The 20,564-nt window shown below is 52.9% G+C and overlaps 1 protein-coding gene across 2 annotated transcripts in view; it reads left to right on the forward strand.

Annotated features, from left to right (window-relative positions):
- OPHN1 (oligophrenin 1) overlaps window positions 1–12,890 on the forward strand; it is a 71,591-nt gene extending 58,701 nt beyond the window's left edge. For both annotated transcript variants that reach the window (XM_076347112.1, XM_076347113.1), the window contains 6 exons: window positions 2,870–3,017; window positions 4,372–4,677; window positions 7,197–7,362; window positions 8,878–8,928; window positions 9,735–9,785; window positions 10,170–12,890. In XM_076347112.1, coding sequence (XP_076203227.1) covers window positions 2,870–3,017; window positions 4,372–4,677; window positions 7,197–7,362; window positions 8,878–8,928; window positions 9,735–9,777 — 714 coding nt within the window. In that variant the 3' untranslated portion in view covers window positions 9,778–9,785; window positions 10,170–12,890. The remainder of the gene's footprint in view (window positions 1–2,869; window positions 3,018–4,371; window positions 4,678–7,196; window positions 7,363–8,877; window positions 8,929–9,734; window positions 9,786–10,169) is intronic.
- The last annotated feature ends 7,674 nt before the right edge of the window (window positions 12,891–20,564 follow it).

A 20,564-nucleotide genomic window follows, 5' to 3' on the forward strand; every position in this document is an offset into this window, starting at 1 on the left:
TGCACAACTTGCTCCAGAACTGAGCCTCTGTCCTCCCCTCTTGTACAGCCTGCAGTGCAGGCTGAGTCAACACACGATTTACACTGCCACCTCTAAGAGCTGGAATTAAATCTTTAATTAAGCCAGACATCTCTCTGCTTGCTTTTAATTTCTTCAGCAATAAGGTTAAGTAAGTAACATTTATTAGATTGAGCTTGTAAGTTCAGTGTCAGTGCTGAAAGTGTCTTCAGCTCACACATGAGCAAACACTGTAAATGAGTCTGGAAGAATAGAGGGATATGGTTTATGTAGTGCAATATGAAGACTCTAAGGACAAAGTAACTATTCATGAAGTCTTTGTGGATATTTACTGTTTTCACAGCTTATATTTCAGTGCCACGGTTAAATTAAATAAGTTGATCACTCTGGAAGCACCTTCTTCACTGTACAAACCTTCTAAATATGAGGGTCTGTCAATATCTTTGTATCTTCAAGTTCTTTAACTTGGATTTTCATTTAGAAGGCAGAAGCAAAGCAGAGGCTGCACCCACATCTTAAAAACAGTAGTTTGTGGTGGGTTTTAGCATGGTTTTCAGATGTTGAAAAGCATCTTGTGAAAACAGCATTCTGTGGTACTTGTATAAGCATCCATGGGGAACTTAACACTTTTTTTTTCTTTAAAAAACAATATTGGACACTTGTCAATATATAGGAATGAAGTTGCTTCCAAAAAATTGCCTTGCTGCAGGTAAACCTTTGCTATTTTAATAATACACGAGCTGCAGCTTTTAAATCATGGGCTGTTAATGTCACACCAAATTCCTCTGAATCCAGGCAGGGGGAATGCACCGGACCTTGTATTCTGGAGTGGGGAAAATGTACTGCCCCCACAAAGGGCAGAGCCCCTGCTGGCATTAAGCATCAGCAGCCACCCCGTGTCACCGAATCCGGAAGGAAAAGCAGCTGAAATGATGAGATCGGGGTTTGGAGCTCGTCTGGGTCTTTGCCCTAAATGCCCCAAGAGGAGCTGCACGGGCGGCTGCAGAGTGTGTCGTTCCTTCTCCCTTCATGCAAAGTAGGGCAGACTAAGTCAGGAGCGAAGCCCGCGTACCAGCACACTGTATTTATACCGCGTGAAAGCCTGGGCAGACTAGGCGAGGCGCAGCTCAGGTCCGACCTTGCCCCTGCACTGGCCAGGCAAGAGAGGTATGGGGAGCCCGGCTGCAGAGGTGGCCGGTGCCCCCCCTCACCGTGGTACACGCTACCTGGTCTTTGGGATCAAGAAGGTTAAAGTGGGGGCATGTTTCTTCTCTCTCATCCTCTGTCTTGATTTCCCAGAACTGCTCTTTGGCTGGGAGAAGAAAGAACATGCTTTTGGTTTAAATTACAAAAATGGCGTACTTAATCAAAATCAGAATGTTAATTTCTTCATTTAAAAATTTTTCTGGGTGACACGATAAAATTGTTCTTCCATAACAAAGCGTGAAACGAGGGAGCGGTGACCCTGCTCGTCGATTGGGTCTGGTGTGAGCTCTCGTCCTCTGGGCTTGAGGCGTCTCCTGCTGACAGCCGGGAAGGGACCAGCTCCACGTTCTCCCAGGACGGGCAGCACAGCCTCGGGTCTCGGCAGCCCGTGCCACCCCGTCCATAGTAACTCACTCTTTAAAGCCTGATGTAAATTCAATTAATATCCATGGGAAAAACACAAGAGCAGTTGGTTTTGGTCCTTAATGTGTTGTTTCAGATCTTCAAAGAGACTGACCAGAGGCTTAATTCTTTTTCAGCTCTTAAAAAAAGCACTGACATAAATAAGAACCTCTAAACTAAACCCAACCAAGTAGGTGCCATATGACCAGTGAGAAAAGGAGATAAAACTCTTTAGCAGCATTGTTTTTATGCCAGCATTTCATCCAAGATAATTTCATAGTGCCACACACTTCATTGTAAGCCAAGAGCTGAAGGGTTTTTTAGCGTTAAATCTAAAACAATGCAGTGGTTTGTTTGGGTGCTTTCTGTAGATTGTATCACCTCGCTGGTGTGGAAATCTTGATGTTTTTCAGCACCTGTCAGCTTCAAAGCTTCCTTCATCTGCTCCAGGATAGTTTGCTTCTACACATTGTGTCTGTATTTGTGATTTTGCTGTGTTAATTAGTTTAGCGCTGCAGTTGCTGCAGTGGGTGTGCAAGGTGCAGAGCAGGCAGCCTGTCGGTAGGAAAGCCCGTGGCAGGACACATCTGTAGAGCCATAACTAAAGCATCAGCCCTGCTCCAGCCCCTCTCTAGCACTGGCAGCCAGGGCTTTCCCGGGTGCTGCCGACCCTTCAGAGCAGCTGCTGCGCGCTGTCTGTCCCTCGCCGGGGAGGCTGGAGGAGCTGGTGTCGCAGGGCTGGAGCAAAGGGCGGTGAGGGCCCCGCCAGGCTCTCATGGGCTGCGGCTGGTTGGGATGCTTTGGAGCAGCCCTGGCTTTTCCAGCCCTCCTGGGTCAGTCAGAGGTGACTCAGGCCACAGACGGCTTCTGTGCATGCTGGAAGGCAGAGAGGAGCAGGGCAGCCCTTGGCAAAGGCAGCGGGTGGCCGCTTGCCGTGCGGGAGCTGGGTCTTTGCTCCTGGCGTGGCTCAACCGCCAAACTCCTTCCCAGAGCTGAGGGACCTGACGGCTTCGAGCACGGCTGTGGCATGCTGTCCTCGGAGGGCTGCCCGACACGCCGGCGCGGCGCCTGGCGCGGGGGTGTTTCTGTACCATGTGCTGCTGGAGGCTGGGCAGGGCCATGGGGAAGGTGTCGGTGGTGGACACCATCCACCTCTGTGCTGGGCGGGTGGACCTTTGGCTGGAGGTGAGGCAGCAGCCCCTTCACATCAGGCTGGGTCATCTAAACGTGTCTGCCTTTACAGATCTACTCCGGCCCCCCAGAAGACACCACCGCACCCCCGGTGCCTCCTCCCAGGGTGGCTGCCCGGCGGCACAAACCCATCACCATTTCCAAACGTCCTCTGAGGGAAAGACCTGTCTTCTTCGGTGCTTCTGTGGAAGAAAGTGGAGGTCAGTCCAGCTGGTCACTGATGCCTTACCTGCATCTCACCCCTCCTGTTTCTTTTAACACCTTTCCAGCAGCAATGGAGATAACGATAGCAGGACTGTACGTCCCAGGCCATGAACACGGCAGACAGTGAGGTCTGTTGTTCAGTGAGAAAGGAAAGCAAAAAAATACTCACACATAGGTTGCATCATCTCACAACTCAGACTCCACTGGGATTTTTTTTCTTTTCTCTTACTTGCAGCGTTCTCTGTTAGCTAAACTAAGACTGGATTTTGCCTATGAGAAGCCCAGTGGAGAGGTTTTGTAGCTTCAGAGGCAAAAATGCAAAGTGATGCAAATGCAACTTTGCAAATGCAAATGAGGAGCAGAGTTGGTGGGGTGGGAGCGAGTGTGCCCGGGCTGGGGGTTGGCTGGGTGCTGCTGGAGTCTTGTCCTGCCAGAGTGCATCAGTCCCGAGAGGGTCTGCGGGGCTGGCTTAGCTGCTGGCGATTTTACATCCAGAGCAAGAACACTGAAGCACTTTTTCAGGACCCAGTGATAGTATTTTCTAGACCAAGTACAACTCTGCTGTTAAGTTCATATGATTGTAAGGAAATGATAAGGCCCTTATTATCATGTCGAAGGGCATGTCAATTTAAAATCATGTTTTTCTCTGCACCCGATTTCCTCTAATTGTCGTTGCAATCTGTGCCCTAGATCACATCATCACCAAAGAGATGAAAAGTCTTTTACTCTGTTACGGTTTTCAGAGCTTTGATGATGTTTTAGGCTTAATACTACAAGTGTACTTTTTGGCACTGGCAAAACATGATTGATTCAAATTGCTCTTTAAAATCACAAGACTGCTCATGTAATTAGAGATGGCCTTGCATTTAATGTTTCTCCAAACTGGGAGCAGAAGCATTAGCATTTGTCTGCACCAAGGCTGCAGGGTACAATCAGTTTCATAGCAGCGCTTCTGCATCCTGTGCGTGGGTCTCTAGGACAGCAAGAGCAATGAGATGCATGATTTTTGGAGGGACATAAAAGCATGGTACACAACTTCTCATGAGCAAAAGTACTGGAAATTTAAAAGAAACCCGTAGTATATTCTGTTATATTCAGCATTGTTTCAGTTTTCTTTATTCCTCAGCATTTGCGTGAGCCACTTGCTGTTTGCGTTTTGCTCAGAGTGAGGAACCATCACTGCCAAAGCAGGCGTCTCCTCCAGGCTCCCCGCCGTGAGTGTGCTTGTCCCGCGGAGCTGCAGGAGCTGTGCAGCTCTGGGGGAGAGCTCTGCACTCCCGTGGGGCAGAGACTGCGACGCTTCCGCGCTGCTTCCTAACCCGATGGCTATCTGTCCCCTTGGCTCCGCAGAAAACCGGCACGGCCAGACCCCCAACGGCAGCAGCAGCGGCGGCGCGGAGGCCCCCAAGCCGCTGCACCGCAGCCGCCTGCCCGCGCCCCGGCCAGGGGGGGACGAGCCAGGGCGTTCCCCCACCGAGGGCCGGCCCGACCTGCGCGCCGAGGCGGAGGTGGGGAAGCTGGTGGCCAGGCTGCAGGACGGAGGAGTGAAGCCTGCCGGCAAGGCTGCCAACGGGGTGGTGGCCAGCCCTGCCCTGAAGACTTCCACTCTTCAGGCCAGGAGACCGGCTCCCCGGCCGGGGATCTATGGCAGAGAGGGTGAGCGTGCGCCCGGGGCCGTGGCTCGCGCCGGGGTCCCACCGAAGCGAGGCAGAAGGAGTGCCGCTCTCCCGAGGAAAGCTCTATGCGCTGAGCCAGCCCTCCCCGCTGCGCATCGAGCGCCAGGACGGCCGGAGCGGGTGGTGGGCTTCTTGCCTTGAGTCCTCTTGATGTAGCTCAGCAAGAGGGGTTGGGAGACCAGAAGAGCTTGAGATGTGGGCACGGGCCTGCAGCCCAAGGGTTTGGTCAGGCCTTGGCCTCCTGAGTTGTCCTGTTTTATTTCAGACAGTGGGTACTTTTGGTTTGTTGCTTACTGGGGGTGTGGCTGCTGCGGGGTTTCGGAGCAGCCTGCAGAACCCAGTGCTGGTGCTGCCCCTCCTCTGCTGAGCCAGGCAGATGCCACCAGCGTCAGATGAAGCAGGCTTTCCATGCAGTAGCTGAGCCTCTGCTTGTGCTAAGCTCAACCTAGCTCAGCGGACTCATAAAATTCAGGCTTGAGTAATGATATAAAGACCATTAAGCCCAAAGCAATTTGTACCCGGTGTAACCAGCCGTAAGCACTCTGGATTGTCAGTGCTCTCCTCAGCAGAGACAAGGAAAACGGCAAGAGTCACTTTCACATTTTAGTTTCTGATGGTTTTATCTGTCAGGCCCCCTGTGATGCAGCTTCTGGCTTACTGAGGCTTTACTGGGAACATTTATTTCAACAGTTCATCTGTTGGTGTTAAATATAAATAATGATTATTATTTGTAGTCTAATAAGCTTTATACAGAAATTTATTACAGGTAGAAATAATTTGTTTGGGGCCAGATCTGAGCTGGTATTGTCCGTTTCAGTGGAGGAAGGCAGGTAGGTGTCTGTGTATCTGCATGTCTGTAGACATTCTCCCCTGCATCGCCAGGGAGCCTTTTGCAGGACAGTACGCATTGCTGTAACAGCAGGTATTTGGTGCTGAGTTTTATAAAATACTCGGGACGATGGTCGTAATAAAAGATGTATTGCTTTCTGCAATTTGCCAGCTTTTCTTGTGCACTTTCCAGTGCTTTTCAGATGCTGTCATACCCTGACAGCTTCACAGTCCTGTAGTTAGAAAATAAAAACCCAGGCTGCATTCTTGACAAATGACTCCCATGCGCAATGGAGAGAAAGAAGAAAGGCCCGGCTGGGTAGCACAAACATCAAATTCATCTGACTGACACTACTGGCTTAACTTAAATTTGTCGCATAAATGGTAGCTGGAAATCTGCTTTTGGAAGAGTAAGATAGCTTTTAAAGTTGGCTTATACATCAACTGCATTTAGTGCTTCCAAGTTTTAAGGTTTTGCATTATCACACATAGCGTGCTGACAGCATGTCCTGGAGCCACAGCGTAATAAAACTGGCTGTGTTGATCCTTGAACGTATATATAGAAGAACACTGAAGTAGTAATAAAGTTACATTACATCTGTGTTGATACTTGCATATCAGTGCTAGAACGCTGTATTGAGCTTTTAATGTGCACAGTTTGGAGATAATTTTGAAAAACTGCAGAAACAAAGAAGTATGGGTTGAAGGATTAGAAAACAGGCCTTTTACTGAGAAATTCAAGTTATACAGCTTACCAAGGGGAAAATTTAGGATCAGAATTTACAAGTGCAAGTATGGAAGAGAGTTGGTTAAGGACTGGTGTTTGAGCTAGCACACCAGGATATAATAAGGTTCAGTAACTAAGGGGTTGACAAAGCCTTGGTTAAGTAGTTGCAGCAATTAATTATCTTACCAAATAGAAAAACATCTTTGACTTATTTCTAATCAGGAACAGGACTCTCTAGCAGTGGAAATGTCTAAATCGGAAGGGCAGGAACCCAGCCCTTAAGATGGTTTCGAGCCATATAAATGGCCAGACGAGAAGATCGCAAGATTGCTGTCTTACAGAAATGCGCCCTGCAGGTCTGGGCGCTGGAGGGAAGGTGTGGGGTCACCAGGGGTGTCGGGTAAAGTCTGACACTTGTTCCTTTATTCCTTGAATAATGAGGTTGGCTGGATCTTGAGGAAGAAAAGCAGCCGAGGCAGGAACTCCTGTGAGCAGAGCAGAAAGCCAGGGGAGAGGACAGGTAGTGCCACTGCTCAAGATAAAAGCTCGGAGAAGCAATGGCCCCGAACTGCAGGGATCGCCGATTTGTGCTATTCCTCTCACTTTTGAAGAGCAGCACTGCACAGGTTTTGTTTAAGAAAACTTGTCGTTCCCAAGCAATATCATCTTTGCAATCAGCAACTATATCAAATTTGTCATCACAGGGTCCAGCTTCAGCCCCTCTTTCTAGTGCCAGGAAGGCTGTGCTGGGGCAGGCAGAATGGGAACTGCCTTTTCCTGGGACTCTTTGCCTAAATTCTGGCTATTGGCCGCTGTCAAAGAGAGGATGTTGGGGCAGACAGACAGACAGAACTAAGCCCACTAACTTTTTTAATGCCTCTTCATAAACATCTAGCCCTCCACCAAAGCTTCGTACTCAGTGTTTGTAATCCTCAACCTTGCAGGCGAGTACGATGGTGTCCCTAAGCCACGATCCCATGGCGATAAGCCTGTGATAACGCGTCCCCCCGTGAGACCTCCAGACCCACCATGCAGGACTCCTGTCCCTCCGAGGCTGGAGCAGAGGCCGGATCTGATAGCAGGAACAGCAGAAGAGATGACTTCATCTGTGTAAGTCAGCAGCCCTCAGCGGGCACGCGGTACCTGGGGCGGGCAGCTCGGCCCGAGGGAGCTGCCGGCACCCCGGGGCTTGGGGAGCATGCAGGGGGACAAGGTCAGCCCCGGCGGCAGGAGTAGGAGCTGGTGTCACCTACCGGGAATTTTGGAAGAGAAGGAGGAGAAATACCATGTTGGTTTCCAGCGCCAGTGGCGTACAATGGCTGGAGCCCATGGACATCCCCTTCAACACCGGTGCAAGCGCGGGTTTGAACATCACGTTGGAAAGCTGTGCAGAGGGCACGGCCTGGTAGGGGAGCGTGGCCATAGCAAAAGCAAACACACGCAGGAAAAACAAAGCTCTGAACCTTCTCAAGTACAGCCCTGGGGCTGAGCTTTGTCCCGTCACCTTCTGTGCTGTTTCTCGTGTCAGTGAAGCTGGAGAGCCCCTCCCTGCCTGGCTCTGAGCAAGCCTCTCAACTGAGACGCTTCCTGGGGAAGGACAAGATCCAGCTTGGATCTCTCTTAAGGGAATCGGATGGTGTTCAGCTTCATCATCAGATTTCTTTCAGATTTTAAAGAAACAGAAGCCCTGCTGGCTTCAATGGGAATTAAAAACAGAAAAAACTGTGACTAAATACACTGGGATCTCAGCCCAGCATCCAGGACCGGTTGGTGGGGAGGCTGTAACCTGGGTGCTGCCGCGGAGCTCGCTGCTGCGCATCCAGCAAAGATGCGCGTTTCGTTCCCCTGCCATCCTAGCAGGGCAGCACCCCAAGTCTGTGCTAATGCCCCTCATCTGGCACTCTGCCACCACGCCGCAGCCCTGGGGTATGCGGGGGCCACCCCTGGGGCCTCACCCTGCCCGTAGTGACACGAGGTGCAAAAACACTGAAGTGCCTCTGTACCGTGGAAGCCACGCAGCCCGCGAGTGACGATCTCCAGGAGCGGTCCTGGGGGAAGCGCCTGCTGTGGGAGCAGCTCCCGAGTTCGCTCTGCGCTGGCCCCTGCTCTCTGCGGAGAGCCCCCGATAAAGCCACACTGTGCAGCTGATCCAAGTCCTGCACGTTCACTCCTTAGTCCAGCAAAGGTGCGTGAGGTTCAGCTCCGCACCTGCAGGGCAGGAACAGGCCTTGCCTTTGCTCTCCTGAATCACTTGGTAGAACTTTTCTTTCTATGAGGACAGTTGGAAGCTAAATATGAAGCACGTAAAAACTAAAGGAGAGGCCATAAAAAGTGATGGATGCAGGTTTATAAACCAGCACATAGGATTATAAGCAAGAGCATGGAAATAAGCAGTCTAGCCAAAAGCGATCGAGGGCTGCCTGGCCAGGGCGGTGTGAAGGCAGAGCAGAATGGAGCTGGCAGCATGAGGAGTGCGGCTGCTGCCTTGGCAGAAAAGACATTGTTCAAAGGTGATCGTCTTCAGTGTCTGCTCATGCTACTGTTCTTTTCCCTGGCACAGATGGGATCTAATTAGCAAATTGCCTTACCGGATGACTAGAGTGACCTCTCTTGTTCTCTTTGCAGGGTGGCCTCTAGGACAAAGTTCTTTGAGACAGCTTCCCGAAGAACAAGCAAGTAAGCCTGGCACTGTGAAGCTGGCATGTATATAAAAGCAGCCCTGCTGCATAGGGTGCTCCCTCCGAGGCAGAGCGAGTCAGCTCGGGAAGCTCCATCCCCGACCTTGGCTCGTACTCGTGGGCAGATGATGGGTCTCAGCTAAAATGCTGAAACTAAACAAAGAGCACAAAGTGTAAAATGTGAATCCAGATACAGACTTGATAAGTTAAATGTAAATCTGCTAAGTAATAAGCATATCTATGGATTCCTTCTATCATGTGTGTGGATCTAAGTCAGCGTAGTGCACGTTGTACTTCTCAGCCTTTGCGAAGAGCAGAGATAAGATCATGGGAGAGATGAGGAGGGCTGGTTAGATCGCAGCAGCTGAGCAGAGATGCGAGACGAGAGAGTGGATGGTCCTACACACAATGTATGTGCAGGTATAGCTCCACCACAGAGAGGTACGGTGTGATAGAGTGATAGCTTGGGCATCGAAGCCTTCGGGCTAGGCTGGAATGGCAGGGCTTTGAATTGCAAGCATTGTGGTTTGTGGCAGCAGATTTCATTTGTAATAATATCTGCTCAAATAAGCTTCAGCTTCCTGCTTTTAAAGATCACCAACCTCTGCCAAAAGTGCAAGGTTTGCATGTGAGTGATAAATGTTGTCTGCTGGTGTTGACAGTGAGTTCACTTGTTATATTGAAAAATATATCCCTGACCTGACTGTTACCCAGCCCTCTATTTAGGTTTGTGGAACTGAGTCTGAGCTTGCTTATTGCATTAATTTTTTTTTTTTCTGTATTCTTCTACTTCCTTATATACAGTTCTTCATCACCACAAGGCCGGATCCCAGGTGATGAGAGCTGAGGCTAAAGGTATGTGTTTATGACAATAAATCAAATAATAAACCAAAAGCACACTTGTAACACAAATTCAGCATTTATGGGGTGGTAAGAGTCCAGTGGAGGTGATGGGAATCTCAAAAGAAAGATCAGGAGAAATGTCCTTCCTGTAGGAGACCCTTGCAGAAGGAAAGACAATGACTGGAGGTGGCCCGTGCTCTTCGTTGGGGGGGGTAATATGGCAGGGTGGAGTAAATCAGCCGGCTCTTCCCTTCCTGAGCCTCCTCGCTGCAGCACTCAGGGTAAACGTGAGTGCTACGTGAGCAGTGCCGAGATCTGGGCTTGCTCTGGTTGTGGTTTTGCCGTCGCTGATGAATTTACACTGCTGCATAGAGCATGCTTGTTTTCTTCTTCCAGACTGTGTAACCACCTCAGCCCAGCTAGACCCAGGAGGTTTTCTGTGCTTGTGAAACGGACGTGTCACAGCTAAGACTTTTCCAGTTCCAGTGCCCCTGGAGAGCAGCTATCTTACCGGACGATAATTTCGGAGCATGCTGTCGTAAGTGGCTCAAGAAATTAGAAGAGAGGGAGACAACGACGGAGAGAAGACCCTACCCAGACATTTGTGTTGAACTGTTCCCAGTCCTTCCGCCACTCCTCTCTGCGCAGGCTGTGAAGGGTACTCGTGTGTGCCCTTGCAGGTGACCCGCAGCGTTTGCAGGGCTGGGCGAGCACCGGCAGCGCTGGGCAGAGCCATCCAGCCGACGGGCTGTGGAAGGGACAGCGGAGGATGGCAGTGGCTGTTTACCTGCTCACTTTTTGGGAAATGCACCTTGGCAAGGGTGACCTTGGGAGACGTTGGAGTCGAAATGCAAGGGGCTGACTCCCCGTGCTTGGAGGCAAGGGCAGAGCGACCGGAGTTTGGGTTGGACGCCTTGCCATGAGAAGCTCCTTCCTTTATGTTATGTTTTCCTCACTCAGTAAGCTATAGTGTGTTTGTCAGTGTGTAGGAGAGCAGTGTATGTTACTGGAAACGCTGCTTGTGCTAAGGCAGGACAGGAATTGGCTCTGCGGGACATCTCTTCATCTCCTCCCCGGCATCAATGTGCCCCTGTCCTGGGAAACCACGCCAGCAGACGCAGCTGTGCCGGGGGCTTTGCCTGAGCGGGGCTGTATCCCCTGCCTGCGTTGTCGGCTTTCCAGGCAGTGCCGGTCGGGTTAGCAGCCTCCGAGAGCATGGCTGGGAGAAGGAGGCAGCAGGCGGTCCTCCTCCTCCTCCTCCTCCTCCCGCAGGAGCCACTCTCCCACCAGATCCACTTCCCACGAGCCCACTGAGAAGTCTCTGTCCCCGGGGTTATTCTGGTGGGCCAGCACAGAGGCAGCGAGGAACTGAAACTCGCTGAATATGGGTCAAAGCCCACCATTTTTCTAAAAGGCACACAGTTTCTTGTTTGCTTGTAACATTAATTTCCAATCCAAGAGATGTCCAGTCTCTTTTCCTCAGCAGCGGCCGTGTAGATGATGCCCTTTGGTCTGGAAAGGTTTCTCCTAGCCAGGACCACCCCTAGTACCCCTGTTAACAGTAGAGGCTTATTTGTGGTTCCAGCTGACACCAGGGCTCAGTTCCTGAGCTGTAGCATTTACCTGTAAATAGGCAATGAGTGGCTTCCCTGCTTCCTCTCACCAGCCCAAAGGCAGCTTCCCTGTTTTGAATGATTTTCCTTGGGTGCTGGGAGCATTCCCAAACCGGTGGCCAAACATCCCCGTTAGCTGCTTCCCAGCTGCTCCATCCTCTCGAGCGCGCTTTGTGTCCTGCCTGGCACAGGTTTGCCGGTGGGACGCTGCCGCGGTCCTTCCCATGCTGTCTCCTGATGCTTGCCTTGTGTGTGCATCTAGCGCCTGCCTGCTTTATTGCTGAATGTAATTCTGGCGTTCACTGGACACACACGTGTTGTGTCAATGGTGCTTCTGCTCCCTCGGGCTTTGGCGGTGCCCCAGCTGCTCGCTCCTGCACTCCTGCTTTGAACAGCGGCACATAAAAGTGGCTTTAAAAAAAAACCAAACAGAACAGTGGTATCAAAGCCTAGACTGTATTACACACACCGGCATCTCAGGGCTTTTCAAAGCTATGGTGAGCCCTTTCTGCTGCACCCTCTCGCGAGTGGCCGGGAGGTGTGAGCAGCACCGAAACAGCGCATCATGTTTTTCTGATCAGGTATCTCGGAGAGCAGGTAAGACTGTGAGCCAGCGAGTCTGAAGGCAGGAGAGAGGCGCTCTGACCAGCCCAGAATGGCTGTGACGGCTGGGGAAGCCTCTCCAGCAGCCAGGCAGTGGAGCCACCTGCCTGCGGCACCCACTCAGCCCCTGGTCTCTCCTGCTGCGGGCAGGCACTGGCGCCCGAGCCTGCTCTTTGGGGATGACTGGCTTCGTCACCTCCTGGGGTGGCTGTGCCAGTGGTTCCTCCACAGAAGGCCAACGTTTCCCAAAATGCCTTCCCCTCTCAGGGCTGTGCATTGAGGGCCCCTCGAGGCTGTCGGTTTGGGAAGCGCCCAGGCTTCCGTGGACACCACCGTGGACCGGGTGGCTCTGGTGGTGGCACCCCCCCACGCTGCACGTGGACGCTGTGCAGCGCTGGTGCCCACCGTACCCGTCCCGTTGGAAACGCTGGCTGTTGCATCCCCCACGCTGCTCGTGTACGGTCAGCCTCGTGCTCGCTGCCCGGCACAGAGCCTGCAGGACAGAGCTGGGGTCCGTGGGAAGAAAGAAATCCGAGGGAGTTTGGTTTTAAGTCTGACATTGTAAACAATGGAGGGAAGCAGCTTATTAGAAACTTATTTCATTGTGTCCTTTTAAAGTCATTTGTCACATGTGTGTCAGTGCTGGTTTTCCCTCCTCCGTGCATACAGCTGAACGCTGGGGACCAGCGGTGGAGCGGCAGTAGGGTGTTCGCTTGTGCTGGTGAAGGGCTGTGGGGCACAATCCCTGCTGCCAGTGCCACAGGAGTGACGCAGCTGGGAGCGCGGGATTCGTCCCATACAGCGCAGCAGGGCCCCCGGACATCAGCCGTCGGAGCCGTTTTGTCATGTAAAAGCGTAGATTACTTCAAGTGTTTATAAAGTTTCCATGAAGTAAAAAAAAAAAAAAAAGAGTCCAAGTGTGCTTTTTTTCTTCTTTAAACAATGTCCCAGTGTTGCATGCGCTGCAGCCATCCTCTGCTGTGCAGATCCCACTGCTCGGGTCCCGCAGGCAGCGCAGGACCCATCCCAGCACCCCGGGGATGCGGCCGACCCTCCCTGCGCGTGGCCAGGGCGTGCGAGCATGGCTCGGGGCAGTGGGTTTGCACAGGGGTGGGTTGTTCTGCCTGTTAGAGAGGCATGTTTGACAGTATGTGTTCTTTAAATGTTTTCTCATTTATAACTTCAGCTCACTGGTTCTTGTTCAGCTGTCTCTGTCAGCATAAGCACCTTTCTACTTATTTATGATGACTGCAGATACAGCACCAGCTTCTTTCCATCTCTCCAGCATCTTTTTCCCCTCCTCACATCTATTTTCCCATCCCTCTCAACTCTGACGTTGTGATGATGTGCACTAGCATTTTGTTTTCAGACTTCTTGCTTTTATTTAACAAAAAGACCTATCACAGGAGAAAACAGCTTTCTCTCTTAAGTCCTGCAACTTGCTTTTAAGCCAGAATTTATGGAGAAGTGCCCAACCGAGACGACCACGCAGGAGCTTGCAGCAGCGCGCAGGAGCAGCAGGCGAGGCGCCAGGAGACGGAAGGTGTTACTGGGGGAAGCGTGGGGTGGGCAAGCCGCCCTCTGCCCCGCAGCTGGGCAGCCTGCACCCTTTGCTTCGCTCTCCGAAGAGGAGAATGCGGCCTCTTTCCACAAGATTTCCTAAATACACCACTCAGTTCTTTGTCGAGGGATTTTTTTTTTTTTTTTTTTTTTTTACCTAACAACAGGGCTGGAAAAGAGCAGCAAGCAGGAGCTTCTTGATCTCTAGTCCCAGCGTCGCGAGAAGAGTCAGCGTTGAAAGGGATGCGCAGGGGCGGAAGAGCCCCTCGAGCACCAAGGAAGCAATCTCACGGATGCAGCCCGCGGGAAGCTGAGGTGCTCTGGCTCGCGCCGCTCGCTGGTGTTTGTCCTCAGGCACATGCACGACCAAGGAGCTCGCCCCCTGTAGCTGAATCCCTTCAGTCCCTTTGGCCATCGCTCACAGCAGCACACGCAGGGCTCTGGGCGTAACCCTGGGCGGCTCTTTGCCGGGTCCCCACATTGCTCAGCTCTGCATGCGGGTGCTGAGCACCAGCCAGCCGCGGGGAGGGGGCACTGTGCCCCCCCCAGCCCCTTGTCCCTGCCAGGAAACAGCAGCAGCCTTTGGAGCTTTCCTTCCTCCAAACTCTGTCTTTGAATTTTATTCAGCGTGCTGCTTCCTTTCTGCTGCTTCACCCTGCCCAAATAAAAGGGCTGGGGGCACTGCCAAGTGGCTGTGGGAATGTCAGCGGGCAGCGGGGGGGTCACCTGGCCAGGGGCTGGTTTCCTGAGACCCCTGTCTCAGGCTGCTGCCCTGCCTGAGCTTCCTCTAACGCTCCTGCACCCTTGATTTTTGTGCCTTTATTGCTAGGACACTGGCACTGACTCCGGGCAGCCTTTGAAATAAATGCACGCAGGATTGCATAAGCTTACCATGAATAAATCTGCAGCCACCCCTGATGCGTAGCTACTTTTTGGGTAGAGTGCATCAGCCTTTTGAGGAGACCCATTAGGTAATATTTTAGTGGTGGAAAGAAGACCAGGAATGGCGTGCGAGACTGGAACCGCTCCAGCAGTTTAAGATGAATGAATTCGGCTCTAGTGTCTGTGAGGGTCTTCAGCTGAATGACGGGGAGTGTTCTCACCTACACCCTTTTTCAGGCCGCTAATTGCTGTATTCTTCTGAGTATCCTTTCTGTAATTATTTTGTACCATCCCAGCCCTAGTTCAAGGGTGCTGAGCTTTGCAGGCACGCCCCATGGCTTCACAGCCGACCGTTATCATCAGAGTATTTGTGTCCTGGTTGTCCAGGAGGTCTCCCTGAGAGACCATCTCCCCCGTTGTCCCCAGCTCCGGCTTTGCAGGCTCGGAGCAGGTCTGTGCCATGCGCTGGCTCCGGGCCCCAGAGCAAGCGCCCAGCTGGGCACCGTCCCTGCCGAGCACGGTCCTGCCTTTCCGTTCCCCGTTCAGCACTGCGGCGTGGGGCCTGAGACCCCGCTTACAGCAGCAGGAGCGGTCCCCAGCAGTGGCACGCAGCGCTCCACGGCTCCCCCGAGGGGCAGCTGGACATGGGGTGCCCGGCCCCTCCATCCCCCTAAACCACTGCATCTTTCTTCCAGCCCTGGGAATCGCCGGTGCCCTTTAAGCCCCTGCACTGTCCACTGACAAGGGCAGGAATGGAAAAGGAGTCCCCCAAGCACCTTCCCCACAGCAGGATTTATTGGAGCTCTGTGCATTTGACAGTCTTGGCCTTTCTTCTTTTACCGAAGAAGAAAATCATTCTTCTGACAGGGAGCACCGAGTGAAAAGCTGATTTCTTCATAGCTGTGCTCTGCTGTTAGCGGTGGGGGAGCACTAGCTGAATCGCACGGTTCATGCATAAGGCTCACTGCACGTAACGTGAAATGCTTCCTTTGCTCCTTTTTTGTTTTTCCCCATCTCTTCAGCCGGAAAGACTAATAACGTAAGCTGGCGAGAGCCCACAGTCCCGATCAAATTACTACAGAGCACGACAGGCCAGGGAGCCTGGCAGAGAACTCTTCCTCAGCTCCTCCAGCCTGATGTGCAGCTCATTATAACGTGAGTGTTCACAGGGCTCAGACGGCGACATCGCTCCCTCGCGAGGGCTCGGTTCAAATCCGTAATTAGGAGGGCTCAGCATGTAGGTGGGTGCTCAAGCCAGGGGCCATCGGCTCGGCTGTGGGGTGCACCCCCTGGCACGGGGGGGGAGGAGAGGGGCTGGGGAGGGCAGGACCCGGCAGGCAGCTCCGGCTGGCCCTGGGACATCACCTGGAGATGCTCCATGGCCCCATGGGTCCTGTCTGCCACCGGCACAGGCAAGGGCATGACCACGTGTGTGTCCTTTTATAAACTAACCAAATCCCATCTTAACCACAGCTAGGTTTTGATTAACCCCCCCGAGCAAGAATACAGACTGCAAAATCTCATTTCTTTCATGATTAGAAACCTCCTCCTGATTTTTATGCTGGGATCATTTGGGGCTGTTATTGCAGTACCTTCAGGGTACTGAAGGACAGGGTGAAGGTTTGTCAGCAATAATTTTGGGCGGGAAATGGTGATAGTGAGATGGGATCTGCTTACCAGGACTGCAGTTGCAGGGTGCTGCTGCAGCCAGGAGCAGGAGATGAAGAGCAGGGCCGGGGTCGTGTGCTGGGAGCGGTGCGGGATGCAGGGAAAAGCCGGATAAAGCGTGCGCGGGTGGGTGAGCTTGGGAGCGGCCCCCATCTGCCCTCCCATCACCAGATGAGTCTCTTTTCCAGGTCTCGCTGCGGCTGCGGTACCGACCTGCGCCCAAAGGGTCCGTCGCAGCCGCAGCTGCCACTGCGGGTACCGTGGGGCCAGCAGAAAATCTCCTGGCATAATTCATCCGCAGCCACTCGGGCTCCAGGCTTGTTGGTTAAGCATAAAATGCTTCAAACCCAGAGCTAACAAAAGATCCTTGTTAAAGCTGGAAAAAACAAACAAACAGCAGCATTGCGGAGCGGCGGCCACCCCTTGGGGGGGCTGGCAGCAGGCGCAGCCCCACGCGTGGCGTCCCCCGCCGGGCACCTGCCGAGGGGCACGTCCCACCCCGCTCCTGTGCCTGGGAGTGTCCCCTGCCTGGGATGGACACAGGGTCTCGGTGCCCAGGCAGCACAAGCTGAAGCAGCAGCTTGAGGGGTTTGGGTTTTTTTTCCTTTTTTCCTGGCTCCTTGTTTCTCTGAAGTTTCCTTTTGGGGCTGTAATTTTTCCAGGGATGGAGGCCTTCAAAACAACCGTGTTTCAGGGAAAGAAACTGTTTTCTTTTTCTATTAACCCTTGTAGTAAATGATTATAGATGGAACAAGCACCGAGGCACTATCCCAACAATTCTGGTGTCCCAACCCACAGGTGCATGGTTTGCTTTCTTAAGGAAAATGTTTTGATTTCATCTGAGCAAGAAAAATATTTTCTAGAATAAGTAAAACCTTGTAGGTTTTTATACAGAGAAAAGATATCAAAACAAGAAGTTTCAAAGCTTGAGACTGGGCCTCAGTGAGGACTTCCCAGAGGAAGAATTTGGAGAGGTTAAAGGCACACTTCAGTAGACACATCTATATGATAAATTTAGAATTGAAATGTACTTAGTGGAGCACTGACATCTTAAATTTATGTGCTGCACAGAGACCCATAAAGGCACAGGAATCCACCCACGCAGTTCTTGCAAGATCAGAGTCTTAGTTTTAAGCTCCATAATTCTCTCTGGCCCAGCTCGCTGCACAATTAACCAGCTGAATGCTCTGATTTAGGACCAGCTTTCTACACCGGACGTTTTCTTGGCAACTGTCAGGAGCATTACTCGGCCTATACATCCATAAATCAAGAGTCGGGCCACTAAAAAAAATCCAGCAATTGGCTTAAAAAATCAGGAGATGCTTTGAACCAGTAAAAGCTGCGATGTTGTTTATTTTCCTTATATTTTCAGAAGCGTATGGAAGAAGTGCTTTCACAGCCTCTATCAGAGTCTGTGAGAGCTCCTAAAAGGCAGAAGTTCTGAAGATTCTTGAAATCATACATAAAACGTTGCCATTCCCATGGAGGCTTAGAGAAATACACCACTTCACCCCCCCAGCACGTTGCCCCCCCAGGACCTCTGTCCCCTCGCGACTCTGGCATCCTTTGCTCCACGTCCTGCACACCCTGGTCCCTCCCTGGTGCCTCGGCCCTGAGGGCTCATCCCAGCACCGTGCCGCCGCGCCGTGCCCCTGTGGTCGCTCTGCTCTGGCGGGGACGGGATGCGGGGCACGCAGGGCCCTGCTCACCCCGTCCTTGGCATCTACCCACTGGCGGTGGTGGGAGGCGGCAGCAATTTTGGGTAAGGAGCAAACCCCAGAGCTGGCTGGCATTCCTCATTTCAAGAGCACAGGAGTCGGCGTGACCCCGCTGCGGCTGCTGCTGCAGAGCTCCCGGCACCTCTCCCAGCTGTGCACAGCACTGTTTGCTCAAGTCAGGAGGAACGCAGGAGGTGCCAAGTGTGCCAAAAACGAACTTCAACAGTAGCGAGAAACAGGCAACCCCTGTCATCAAACAACCAAGTTTCTGGCGGCTCTAGCATCCCTCCGGTGAAGAAGCAACGCCTTCTCCGCACCAGATGCTCCTCGCCCGGTACATCGCGTACTTGTGCTACAGACGGGATCTCCTGAGGGGTAACGTCACGTGCAAGCAGCCCCTGCCGCCTTCCCTGCTGCTCCCCGGGCAGGGATGGGGTGAGCTGCAGGGGCGGTCAGGAGCTGCCCCGCAGAAAGGGCAGGTACAAAAGGGGGGCCGGGGGCCGGAGCCTGGGTGTCCCCCCCAGAACAGCCAGCCTGGGGGCTGCTGCAGCTGGACTGGCCAGGTCTCGCGTCTCCTCATCAGAGAGACGGCTACATGGGTGAACCGGACGACTTTGCCCCAGCTCAGCAGTGCATGCTGGCAGTGCATGCTGGCAGCCTCGTTATTTATCTCCACGCTTTTCCTGACAGTAGATGATTTCTGTGTGAAGCTGGTGTGTTCACACGTGGTAAAAAAACCCCCAACCACCCCAAAAGCCTCGTACCAGAGGCTTGGCATGGACAGCATATTGTTGCACTCCCACTCCCGTGCCGGCTGTAAGCTGCTCTCTTGTTAAAACCTGGACCTTGAAGCACTTCGTTGTGCTCCCACAGGGATTCAGGCTGGGCTGAGCAAACTGCTGAGCTGGGCAAGAGAAGAGCAGCGAGCTGCAAGAGCCCATCGCCACCTTCGCTGGGGCCTCGGGCGCTCCCGGGGCTGCCCCGGGGGGCTCTGCAGCAGCACTGAACACAGCCCAGGTACCGGAGGGGGGGTCAGTGGGATAGCAGCAGCCAAGCTCTCTCTGTGGCTCCAGGTGAAGTCTCGAGTTTTAATTAGTCTGTCCCAGAGGGAGCCGCAAAAACTTGTATGCTACACAGATTGGAGACACTAAACTAAGTTTAAAGGACTTTCATAATAAAGAATTAATTTGCTTATTACCAGGCCCTGTGGCCTCAGGCACACCATCCCACTCAGCTTCTCACAGCTGGGAGTCCTTTACCACGGCATTTGTATAAACAGCAGTCTCGGGCCATTGTCTGCAATTGCTTTGTTTAAATAGTCCATAGGCTGTTTTAGACCCACGGAAAGCCAGTGTCCTGGTGGTTGCTGGTCCTATTTCTGTTCTTTGACTGGGATGAATAAGTGCTGTAAGATATCATCAGTCACAGGACAGTTCGATGGCCGGATTCTGAACCCTTAGTGTGATGCAGAGGCACGATGTGTGCGCGGCCCGGGCGGCGTGCGCAGGCAGCAGCCTTGCCTGCTGGCACGGCTCAGCACCCGCGTTGCTCGCCCTGCACTCGTCCAGCCGCAGAGCTGAGCCCGGCTTGGCAAGGGGGACGGAGGAGCTGCCCGGGCCACTGGGGACAGGAGACTGTGACCGCAGCTGGAGGACGAGCGGGGAAGCCCCCGCCGACATGGGGCTTCAACAGCAGGTGGGTGTCCCACGAGGGACGCTGGCCAAACCTGCGCTGGGGGTCCCTGCAGTTGGAATGGGTTTGGGCTGTGCTGCTGAAATAATCCAGCGTGCAGAGCGTTGCCCTCCACTGGCTCATTCTGGTGGAGCCTTAGAGGGTCAGTGCAGCCCAAACCCTGATACAACTGGAAGGCATACAGGGAAATGGTTGCCAGTGCAGCTGTGTCAGTGTGCGCAGCGCTCCCAGGGGCCCTGGGGAGGTAAACCACTGTCGAAATGTGGGTTTAAAGCAACTCATTATCGTTTTGAGGAAATGGAACAGTTTTTCTGTTTTAAAAATTTCCCACTGGCTGTTCTAAGGACAAAGGCAAGCAAACTGCTTTAAAGCACAGAACCATTTTAGGGCTGCTTGACATGAGATGTTTTCAGTTAAAAAAAAAAAACACAAAAAAGGCAAGATTGATTCCTCACTTGGTTTCTGCTGTTAGAGCCCATCCTGCAGCAGATGGGCCCCCTGCCAAGTACAGCCTGCTGCTCCCCGCTGCTTCATCGGAGGAGCTGCCGTGTCCCCAAGCAGTCCCGCTCGCTCGGCTGACGGAGTCTTTCAGAAAAGGTCCCGCTGCATTTGTTACCACAAAGGTCCAGAAAGGGCACCCGGCAGCCTGCCCTGGAACAGGGGCTATTTGCTAACTGGGCCAGGAGGGTTAGGGCCAGGGGGCTGCAGAGACCTACAGAAAAATGTACCTGGCAGCGTGAAGTGAGGCTCTGCAGCCCTTTTAGACCTCCCAGCAAGTCCTCCTCCCTGCTGAAAAGTGTTGCTTTTTCTAAATTGAACGGTTATTGTGGTTATTAAGTGGGTTTCTGCTCCAGAGCAAGACCATTGCCAAGGACAGAACACTTGGCCCGAGCGTTTCTCCCTTCCCTCTGGAGGCTGGGCTGCACTGAGCCCCCTGAGCCCCCCGTCTCCGCTGGGATGGAGAGCTGGGGCGGCTCTCGCCCGGGTCAGGGGAGCACGGCTTTGCCTGGAGGGACCTGCGCATCCCCCGTCCCTTTGGGCTGCCCGAGGCCTGG

This window comes from Aptenodytes patagonicus, chromosome 9, assembly GCF_965638725.1.
Source record: "Aptenodytes patagonicus chromosome 9, bAptPat1.pri.cur, whole genome shotgun sequence".
Classification (NCBI taxonomy): Eukaryota; Metazoa; Chordata; class Aves; order Sphenisciformes; family Spheniscidae; genus Aptenodytes; species Aptenodytes patagonicus.